This window comes from Triticum urartu, chromosome 4A (genome assembly GCF_056163025.1).
Source record: "Triticum urartu cultivar PI428250 chromosome 4A, HENAU_Tu73, whole genome shotgun sequence".
NCBI lineage: Eukaryota > Viridiplantae > Streptophyta > Magnoliopsida > Poales > Poaceae > Triticum > Triticum urartu.
This window is the reverse complement of record NC_141876.1, coordinates 344,085,076-344,097,115: the sequence shown is the minus strand read 5'-3', so window position 1 is coordinate 344,097,115 and position 12,040 is coordinate 344,085,076. Positions and strand designations below refer to the sequence as shown.

General features: G+C 43.5%; 1 protein-coding gene across 1 annotated transcript; it reads left to right on the top strand.

Annotated features, from left to right (window-relative positions):
* Positions 1-10,289: 10,289 nt before the first annotated feature.
* On the top strand, positions 10,290-11,315 carry LOC125554734 (calcineurin B-like protein 4). The gene is made up of 6 exons (XM_048718180.2): positions 10,290-10,386; positions 10,470-10,552; positions 10,645-10,813; positions 10,933-10,985; positions 11,068-11,148; positions 11,250-11,315. Exons 1-6 carry the CDS (start codon positions 10,290-10,292, stop codon positions 11,313-11,315), a joined length of 549 nt encoding a protein of 182 aa, XP_048574137.2.
* Positions 11,316-12,040: the final 725 nt, after the last annotated feature.

The window sequence follows — 12,040 nt, the reverse complement described above, 5'->3', positions numbered from 1 at the left end:
TAATAATATGAAGCATAAAGCACCATGTTCAAGTAGAGGGTACAACAGGTTGCGGGAGAGTGGACCCCTGTAGATAGAGGGGGGAAGGTGATGGAGATGTTGGTGAAGATGGCGGAGGTGTTGGTGTAGATTGCAGTGATGATGATGATGGCCAAAGGAGCGTTTCGGCGCCACCGGAAGAGAAGGGGAGAGGGGGGCCCTTCGTCTTCTTCTTCCTTGACCTCCTCCCTAGATGGGAGAAGCGTTTCCCCTCTGGTACTTGGCCTCCATGGCACGGGAGGGGAGAGAGCCCCTTCGAGATTGGACCTGTCTCTCTGTCTCTCTCTGTTTCTGCGTTCTTTTTCTGCTGCCCTTTCACCGTTTCGTATATATATGGAGACCCGTAACTCCGATTGTATCAAAACCTTCGCCGTGATTTTTGTACCAAAAAATAGCTTTCTTGCGGCGAAGAAGGGCATCAACCTCCTTACGGGTGGACCACGAGGGTCAGGGGCGCGCCCTGGGGGGGCAGGCGCGCCCCCTGCCTTGTGGCCACCTCGGGCACCGTCTCGCATGGATTTTTATTCTGGAATTCTCCAAATATTCCAAAAATATTCTCCGTCCGTTTTTATGTTGTTTGGATTCTGTTTGATATGGATATTCTGCGAAACATAAAACATGCAACAAACAGGAACTGGCACTGGGCACTGGATCAATATGTTAGTCCCAAAAATAATATAAAAATTTGCCAAAAGTATATGAAAGTTGTAGAATATTGGCATGGAACAATAAAAAATTATAGATACGACAGAGATGTATCAGCATCCCCAAGCTTAATTCCTGCTCGTCCTCGAGTAGGTAAATGATAAAGAAGATAATTTTTGATGTGGAATGCTACCTAGCATAATCTTGATCACATATCTTATCATGGCATGAATATTAAGATACGAGTGATTCAAAGCAATAGTCTATCATTTGACATAAAAACAATAATACTTCAAGCCTACTAATAAAGCAATCATGTCTTTTCAAAATAACAAGGCCAAAGAAAGTTATCCCTACAAAATCATATAGTCTAGCTATGCTTCATCTTCACCACACAAAATATTCACATCATGCACAACCCCGATGACAAGCCGAGCAATTGGTTCATACTTTTTAACGCGCTTCAGCATTTTCAACCCTCGCGTAATACATGAGCGTGAGCCATGGATATAGCACTATAGGTGGAATAGAATGGTGGTTGTGCAGAAGGCAAAAAGGAGAAGATAGTCTCACATCAACTAGGCGTATCAACGGGCTATGGAGATGCGCATCAATAGATATCAATGTGAGTGAGTAGGGATTGCCATGCAACGGATGCACTAGAGCTATAAGTATATGAAAGCTCAAACTAAAACTAAGTGGGTGTGCATCCAACTTGCTTGCTCATGAAGACCTCGGGCATTTGAGGAAGCCTGTCATCGGAATATACAAGCCAAGTTCTATAATGAAAATTCCCACTAGTATATGAAAGTGATAACTCAAGAGACTCTCTATATGAAGAACATGGTGCTACTTTGAAGAAGGATAGTAACATTGCCCCCTTTTCTCCTTTTTTGTGTGGGCTTCTTTGGCCCCCTTTTTTTAATTTAGGCTTCTTTGGCCTCTCCCCTTTTTTTTGGGGGGGGGCAATGCTCTAATAATGATAATCATCACACTTTTATTTACTTACAACTCGATATTACAACTCGATACTGGAACAAAGATATGACTCTATATGAATGCCTCCGGCGGTGTACCGGGATGTACAATGATCTAGCGTAGCAATGACATAAAAAAACGGACAAGACATGAAAATATCATGCTAGCTATCTTATGATCATGCAAAGCAATATGACAATGAATGCTCAAGTCATGTATATGATGATGAGGAAGTTGCATGGCAATATATCTCGGAATGGCTATGGAAATGCCATGATAGGTAGGTATGGTGGCTGTTTTGAGGAAGGTATATGGTGGGTTTATGGTACCGGCGAAAGTTGTGCGGTACTAGAGAGGCTAGCAATGGTGGAAGGGTGAGAGTGCGTATAATCCATGGACTCAACATTAGTCATAAAGAACTCACATACTTATTGCAAAAGTTTATTAGCCCTCGAAGCAAAGTACTACTACGCATGTCCCTAGGGGGATAGATTGGTAGGAAAAGACCATCGCTCGTCCCCGACCGCCACTCATAAGGAAGACAATCAATAAATACCTCATGCTCCGACTTCGTTACATAACGGTTCACCATACGTGCATGCTACGGGAATCACAAACCTCAACACAAGTATTTCTACTAATCCACTACTACCCACTAGCATGACTCTAATATCACCATCTTTATATCGCAAAACTATTGCAAGGAATCAAACATATCATATTCAGTGATCTACAAGTTTTATATAGGATTTTATGACTAACCATGTGAATGATCAATTCCTGTCATCTCTCTAAATAGATATAAGTGAAGCAAGAGAGTTTAATTCTTTATACAAAAGATATGCCCACGCTCTAACAAATATAAGTGAAGCAAAAGAGCATTCTACAAATGGCGGTTGTCTAAGTGAAGAGAAACATGCAATCCAAACTTCAACTGATATAAGTGAAGCACATGAAGCATTCTATAAAGCCATACTCAAAAGATATAAGTGAAGTGCATAGAGAATTCTATAAATCAACCAAGGACTATCTCATACCAGCATGGTGCATAAAAGAAAAATGAAAACTAAATGCAAAAGATGCTCCAAGATTGCACATATCGCATGAACGAAACGAATCCGAAAACATACCGATACTTGTTGAAGAAAGAGGGGATGACTTCCGGGGCATCCCCAAGCTTAGACGCTTGAGTCTCCTTGAATATTTACTTGGGGTGCCTCGGTCATCCCCAAGCTTGAGCTCTTGCCTCTCTTCCTTTTTCTCACATCGAGACCTTCTCGAGCATCAAACACTTCATCCACACAAAACTTCAACAGAAAACACGGTAAGATCCATTAGTATAATAAAGCAAATCACTACTCTATGTACTGTTCCAAACTAATTCATATTTTGTTTTTGCATTGTGTCTACTGTAATATAACTTTTCCATGGCTTAATCCATTGATATAAATTGTTAGTTTCATCAAAACAAGCAAACTATGCATCAAAAACAGAATTTGTCTAAAACAGAACAGTTTGTAATAATCTGAACATTCACCATACTTCTGATACTTGAACAATTCTGCCAAAATTAGGAAAAATAAACAATTTCTATAGAAAGACAGTGCAAAAATAATCAGAACCATTTGACGTTCCAGCTAAAAATGTAAAATCGCGCACTACAGACAAAGTTTCTGTCCTGCACCGTACAAACCATCAAGCAAATGTAAACATCCTAAAGGCAAACCTTGGCACATTATTTTTATAATACAATGTAATTGTACAAGGGGATAATTATTTTTATTGAAAAGTTTCTGTAATCAAGATTCACAAAGTTGCCGTGAGCATGAACAAAGTTCAAGGAGCTCCCCCACTTCAACAAGCTTGTCTCTCTGACTTTCACTTTCCTTTTTGAAAAGTTTTGTGTTCCCCTCTTTATTTTTGTTGTTTTTAAACTATATGAAAGCACTCAACAGAAATAAATGTCTCTCTAAAACTTCCGGGTTTTCTCCCTGGCAGCGCTTTCTTTAAAGCCATTAAGCTAGGCATTCTAGTGCTCAAGTAGTGAATCCACCCGGATCCCAAGGTATTGTATTAATATAGGAATTGTATTCATAATTCTCATAGCAATATTTAAGGATAGCTAAATTTTCAGGTCTATAAACCGAATAATCAAAATCTTCAAACTCTTTAAACATAGATTCAGTTTCATAAGCACCCATAAAAGCAACAAATTCTTCTATTTGTTCCACATCATAGTAATCATATATACCATTAGCATAAGAAGCCAAGGATTTGTTATCATTAAATTCGCATAAAAAGGGAAGGTGTGGAGCCTTCATCCTAGAGCAACAAGTATAATCATATCCCAAGCATAGTTGCCTAGCATACCACTTCAATATATGAATTTGATCCCATAATAGTTTCCCTTTTTGTGTCAATCGGTAATCCCTAAAGTATTCACGTTGATCCAACGTTACTCCCATTACATAATTGAATGGGGTTTTCTCAGGATTATTAAAGTAGTACATAATATCTTTCACATAACCAGCATCGAGGGTTTTGGGAGGTTCCTCATCTCCATGAGTAGCAAGTACACCTAATTTTTTTGGTATTTCGTGTTCCATATCCATAACTAAAGATATAACAACTAAGAACATCAAATTGAAATTACTTAGTGATAAAGCAAACAAGCACACACGAGAATATTCACCCCACGCTATTGCTCCCCGGCAACGGCGCCAGAAAAAGGTCTTGATAACCCACAAGTATAGGGGATCGCAACAGTTTTTGATAAGTAGGACTGTCGAACCCAACGAGGAGCTAAAGGCAGAACAAATATTCCCTCAAGTTCTATCGACCACCAATACAACTCTACGCACACTTGATGTTTGCTTTACCTAGAACAAGCATGAAACTAGAAGTACTTTGTAGGTGTTGTTGGATAGGTTTGCAAGATAATAAAGATTACATAAATAAAAAGTAGGGGCTGTTGTAAGTAAAGAAGTAATAAAGTAAATATAGCGAGTGTGGAAAAGTGGTGGTAGGAGTTGCGAAATTGTCCCTAAGCAATTGACTACTTTACTAGACCGATAGCAAGTATTATGTGGGAGAGGCCACTACTAGCATGTCATCCCTGACTTGGAATTATATGCACTTATGATTGGAACTATTAGCAAGCGTCCGCAACTACTAACGTTCATTAAGGTAAAACCCAACCATAGCATTAAGATATATTGGTCCCCCTTCAATCCCGTATGCATCAATTTCTATGCTAGGCTGAAACTTCTGTCACCCTTGCCCTCCAATACATAGTCCTATCAACATACAACTAACCCTATGGTGTGATCCACGCGCATGCTCATATGATGGGAACCAAAGGACAGCAACATAACCACAAGAAAATTAAATCAATCATAGCAATTCATCAACCACCGATAGGACAATGAAAATCTACTCAGACATCATAGGATGGCAACACATCATTGGATAATAATATGAAGCATAAAGCACCATGTTCAAGTAGAGGGTACAACAGGTTGTGGGAGAGTGGACCACTGTAGATAGAGGGGGGAAGGTGATGGAGATGTTGGTGAAGATGGCGGAGGTGTTGGTGTGGAGCGCGGTGATGATGATGATGGCCACGACAGCGTTCCGGCGCCACCAGAAGAGAAGGGGAGAGGGGGGCCCTTCGTCTTTTTCTTCCTCGACCTCCTCCCTAGATGGGAGAAGGGTTTCCCCTCTGGTCCTTAGCCTCCATGGCAGGGGCGGGGAGAGAGCCCCTCCGATATTGGATCTGTCTCTCTGTCTCCCTCTGTTTCTGCTGCCCTTTCACCGTTTCGCATATATATGGAGATCCGTAACTCCGATTGCACCAAAACCTTCGCCGTGTTTTTTTAACCAAAAATTAGCTTTCCTGCGGCCGAAGAAGGGCATCAACCGCCTTACAGGTGGACCATGAGGGTCAGGGGCGCGCCTAGGCGGGCAGGCGCGCCCCCTGCCTCGTGGCCACCTCGGGCACCGTCTCGCGTGGATTTTTCTTCCGGAATTCTCCAAATATTCCAAAAATATTCTCCGTTAGTTTTTATCCCATTTGGATTCCGTTTGATATGGATATTCTGCGAAACATAAAACATTGAACAAACAGGAACTGGCACTGGGCACTGGATCAATATGTTACTCCCAAAAATAATATAAAAAGTTGCCAAAAGTATATGAAAGTTGTAGAATATTGGCATCGAACAATCAAAAATTATAGATACGACTGAGACGTGTCAAATATCATCACATAGCCCATACCATGTCAATGCCTTTCCCTTGAAAGATAAAGGGAAGAACTTCTTCTTGACTTCATCCTCGGGCAATCCTGCAAGCTTAAATAATCCACAAACTTCATCCACATAGATTAGATGCATATCAGGATGTAGTGTTCCATCTCCTGCGTAAGGATTAGCTAGCAATTTATCTATCATACCCGAAGGAATTTCATAATAAATATTTTCAGTAGGTGTAGTAGGTTGAGGAGAATCTTCTTGCTCTACCGGTCGAGGTGAAGATACCCCAAACAAGCCCCTCAAAGGATGATTCTCCATAGTAACAAGTGACAGTTACTTTCAGCACGTAATATAAATGTTTCCTTACCAAATTCCACTCACCAAAGGCGCTTCACTCCCCGGCAACGGCGCCACAAAAGAGTATTGATGACCCATAAGTATAGGGATCTATCGTAGTCCTTTCGATAAGTAAGAGTGTCGAACCCAACGAGGAGCAGAAGGAAATGACCAAGCGGTTTTCAGTAAGGTATTCTCTGCAAGCACTGAAATTATCGGTAACAGATAGTTTGGTGATAAGATAATTCGTAACGGGTAACAAGTAACAAGTATAAATAAAGTGCAGCAAGGTGGCACAATCCTTTTCATAGCAAAGGATAAGCCTGGACGAACTCTTATATAAAGCAAAGCGCTCCCGAGGACACGAGGGAATTGTTGTCAAGTTAGTTTTCATCATGCTCATATGATTCGCGTTCGTTACTTTGATAATTTGATATGTGGGTGGACCAGTGCTTGGGTGCTGTCCTTACTTGGGGAAGCGTCCCACTTATGATTTAACCCTCTCGCAAGCATCCACAACTACAAAAGAAGAATTAAGATAAATGTAACCATAGCATGAAACATGTGGATCCAAATCAGCCCCTTACGAAGCAAAGCATAAACTAGGATTTAAGGGTCTGTCACTCTAGCAACCCATCATCTACTTATTACTTCCCAATGCCTTCCCCTAGGCCCAAATCACGGTGAAGTGTCATGTAGTCGACGTTCACATAACACCACTAGAGGAAATACAACATGCATCTCATCAAAATATGGAATGAATACCAATTTCACATGATTACTTATAACAAGATTTCTCCCATGTCCTCAGGAACAAACATAACTACTCACAAAGCATATTCATGTTCATAATCATAGGGGTATTGAATATCATTAAGTATATGAACATATGATCTTCCACCGAATAAACCAACTAGCATCAACTACAAGGAGTAATCAACATTACAAGCGACCCACAGGTACCAATATGAGGTTTTGAGACAAAGAACAAGTACAAGAGATGAACTAGGGTTTGAGAGGAGATGGTGCTGGTGAAGATGTTGGTGGATGTTGACCCCCTCTCGACGAGAGGATCGTTGGTGATGACGATGGCTTTGATTTGCCCCTCCCGGAGGGAAGTGTCCCCGGCAGAACAGCTCCGTCGGAGCCCTAGATTACTTCTGCCTAGGTTCCGCCTCGAGACGGCGGCGCTTCGTCCCGAAAGCTTACTTACGATTTTTTCCAGGTCAAAACCGTCCATATAGCAAAAGATGGGCGCCGAAGACCTGCCAGAGGGCCCACAAGCCCTAGGGGCGCGCCCAGGGGGTAGGGCGCGCCCCCAGGCTTGTGGCCACCTGGTGGGTCCCCCTATGTTATTTCTTGGCCCAATATTTTCTTTATATTCCAAAATAATTCTCTGTAAATTTTCAGGACTTTTGGAGTTGCGCAGAATAGGTCTATCAGATTTGCTCTTTTCCGATCCAGAATTCCAAATGCCGGCATTCTCCCTCTTAATGTAAATCTTGTAAAATAAGAGAGAAAAGGCATAAGTATTGTACCATACTGTGTAATAATAGCCCACAATGCAATAAATATCAACATAAAAGCATGATGCAAAATGGACGGATCAGGATGCCTGAGGCACCCCAAGGTAATATTCAAGGATTCCCAAGCAGCCAAGCTTGGGGATGCCCCATAAGGCTTCCCCTCTTTCTTCTATCGACCAATGATTATTTTACTTGGAGCTATATTTTTGTTCATCACATGATATGAGTTTTGCTTGGAGTGTCGTGTATTATATGAGTCTATGCTTTGTTTTCTTTTTAGTTTGTCACAATCATCTTTCCTGAACACACCTTTTTGAGAGGGACACACATTATTCGTGATTTGTTAGAATACTCTATGTGCTTGACTTATATCTATTGAGCTAGGTAGTTTGTCTAGTACTTCACTTATTTCTTTTCGAGCACAGTGGTGATTATATTTAAAGAAATAGATGATATCTCATGATTCATTTATATCTTTTTGAGAGTTGATAACAGTAACGGTAATTTGCACAAGATATGAATTTGTTCCCAATATGATGAATATCCAAGAGGGATATAATAAATTTATCATGTAGATCATTGGATACGATAAGATTGATTCTATGCAATACTTTTTCAATATGGAGATGATAATATGTGAGTCATTCTTGTGAGTAATTGTGATTTAGTAAGAATATATGTGTTAAGGTTTGTGATTCCCTATGCATGCACGTAAAGTTAATAGTTATGCAACGAAGTTATATCCTACTTATGGTGCATTATTTAGTGTTAGTTATTCTCAATGCATGTCTATGACCACTTTCATTTTTCGGTTGGTTGCTTCTCAATCTATTTGCTAGCCTTCATTTGTAAACTAGTGGAAAAACGGCTAGCCACAACTTCCGTTTGTGGCGTGCCGTTTTTCATCAACGCCAGCACTATTTTTTTCAAATAGTGCTGGCGTCGTCCAAATTGGTATGCCAGCTATAACTTGCTATTGACGGTGTTCTTAATACTTCCGACGTCACTACTATGTGGGCCCAGTTGTCGTGGCCAGTTGCAGTATATTGTTGTCGTGCGATTTATAAACACACCATAGATACTTAACCTTGTGCCGTCGTGCCGTCGTCGGGAACGCCAGCACTAAGTTGTGCCCATATATAGATGTGTTGGCAGCCCCTTGTTCTCAAATACATTCATTTCCATTATCCACAACTACTCCCTCTTAGTCAGCTGCTTTGGTGACAATGGACCCACCGGAGCTTGTCGAATCAGCACGAGCCCCCCATGCGAGCCCACGTTAGCGAGGCGTGTCACAAGTTTGGGACTCCGCCCCCTTGGCCGAGCTCTCATCTGGCCCCGTTGGCCACGACATACACTCGCCATGGCCAATCCAGCCGGACCTGTCTGGCGAATCATCCCGCTATAGCGCGACGTTGTCCCTTCGATCCGACAGCTATGCCACCATTGCCGAAGCTACCAGGAATCGAGCGAAGGCACCTGTGCTGCTTTGCGGCTATGGACGCCTTGCTCATAAGCATATGTCGCACACACAAAGTAATCTAGAGCGAGAGCTCTACATCTGCGGTAACCATGGAAAGGTAATTTTACATAAAATACCTCAATATTGATCTATTCTGCTAATTTGCACAATTCAACTTTATATATATAGGACAACACAATTCTGACCCCAGGATCAGAATAGTTATTTGAATCACGACGCCCTATATAGACACCATTAGCCGTTCCCGAACTTCCTAATCACCCACGGCCCCACCGGTCCACCACTTCCCCCGATCCCACGATCCCCACCAGCGCCCCTGATTCCACGATCCCCCACCAGCGCCCCCCGGGCCATGGATCCCGCGCGCCGCTGGTGGCCCTGGACTCAGCCTCCGCCGCCCTGCCCCTGGTTACGGCTGGTGCGCCGCCCCGCCCCCACCCCATCTTATGTCCATAGGATCCCACCGCCACCTCCCACGCGAGATCGAGCATCACCACCGGTTTCTTCCCTAGACGTCGTCACCAGCCTTCTACTGCAATAGTGCCACTGCGGGCGCGCCACCGCCGCCCACCTCAGCGTGAGCCCGTCGCCCCCGCTGCATCGGCCACCACCCCTGCCTCCCCTTCATTGCGACACACCGACGGCCACCACCCACCTCCCCATTGACGCCATGTGCCGGCGACCACCAGCCGATGTCCATCGTGCCGCCCCCGCCAGAGGAGGAGGAGGAGTCCAGCAAGGGGACATACCAGACTGACGTAGACCCGACAACGGAAAGTGGAGACGGCCGTGTCCGTCCGTCCTCGAGGTGTTGGCCGGAGATTTCTTCGCCCGTGCCAAGGGTCACCAGAGCAGAGCTACGACAAGGTGATCTCAGGTCAGATTGTGTTTTTGGTTTGGTCGATGGTGTTCCCTCTTCTTGATGGGCTTCTGATTGAAGGTCAATGCCTACCTTGCCTTGCCCTGCCAGCAGAGAAGCGCACAGAGCCCCTTGCGGCACCAGCCGGCCGGCGTAGGAAGGATCGACAGATGGACTGCGCATTCTCGTCGTCGCCGTCTCCACGGAAGCGTGAGCAGCGCGCTCAGGGGTACGAGGAGCCGGCCGTCCTCGCTGCCAAGACCTCCTATGCGTGAGCACCCCCGTTCCCAGCTCTAGAAGTTTTCCTTTGCCTTTCCTCTGTAACTGACTTGACTGAACTTTGCATGCAGTCATGGTGAACGAGGTGGAGGAGCTGTACGAGCTCTACAAGAAGCTCAGCTTCTCCATCTTCAAGGACGACCTCATCCACAAGGTAATTCTTAAGCTTCTACCATTGTCCATTGCCTTACATCGATCAACTGCATGCTCTGAATTTGTGGCTGGTTGTTGTTTCATTGATTTCAGGAGGAGTTCCGGCTAGCCCTGTTTAGGACCAGCAAAGGCGTGAACCTATTCGCGGACAGGGTGTTCGACCTCTTCGATCTCAAGTGCAACGGGGTGATCGAGTTCGGTGAGTTCGTGCGCTCGCTCAGCATCTTCCACCCCAAAGCGCCTGAGTCTGAAAAGACCGCATGTACGCCTCCTGTCCATTGCTCGCTCTTACTTCACCGTCCATTCATCTTCTTGTCCTCTCCTCCCTATGAAATGAAATCAGTCAGCATCGCTTCTCTGTCTCCATCCTTCTCTTTGTAGTCGCATTCAAGCTGTATGATCTGAGGGGGACAGGCTACATCGAGAAACAAGAGGCAAGTACTAGGTGCACTTTATTGTAACGTCGATGTGTTATTTCTGAATTCTAAATTGATAATCAACACATTGCCTGCATAGCTTCGGGAGATGGTCGTGGTGCTTCTTGATGAGTTCGACCTATGTCTCTCTGACAGCGCCGTCGAGGAGATCGTTGATAATGTATGTAATCAACAAGATATATTCAGTCATTGGGAACTATTTTCCCATTTTCCTTCTAACATGTTCTGTTCTCTACTACTCCGCTCCTTCTGGACTTTCAGACGTTCAGTCAAGCTTATACCCGAACCTGCCCCAAATGGGACAAAATTTTCACCACAGCATGTTGATGTCGCCCCATGATAGCATGCCAAGTTTCATGAATTTCAGACGAGTTTTGGATTTACTAGAATTTAAAAACTAGGTATCTCAATGTTTGCGGCCGAGTGACGGTGGCACGGTGCTTGACATTCATTCCCATTTCTTGCATGTGACCTAAGCATGCACCCAAGGACCAAAGATTTGATTTTTCAACCAATTTATATGCACCGGAGCATGTGCATGTAGTTCAAATTTGAATTATGCACATAAATGCATTGAAAACTCAGTTAATGCATAAAAATGTCCAAAAGAACCCTGAAAATTACAAAAATTGACACAACACTCCTGTTGTTCTATGTTGACACGAGAAATTTTTTGGAAGCAATAAGAGGCAGTGGATATCGTTTCGTCCCCAAAGGTGGGACGTTCCCTACCGAAACCATGATGATTGTTGTGAGAAGCTCTGATTTGTGAGAAGCATATACCCAAACCTACCCCAAACCGGACATAGTTTTTACCACGGCATGTTGATGCCGCTCCATGAAAGCATGCCAAGTTTCATGAATTTCAGATGCATTTTGGATTTACTAGAATTTAAAAACAAGGCATCTCAATGTTCTGCCAGCAATCAATAGTGCCTTGGTGTTTGAATTTCATTCCCATCTCTTGTATGGGACCTAGAAATTCACCCAAGGACACACATGTGATTTTTCAACCAATCTTAGTGCATTGGAGCATGTGCTTGCAGTTCAAA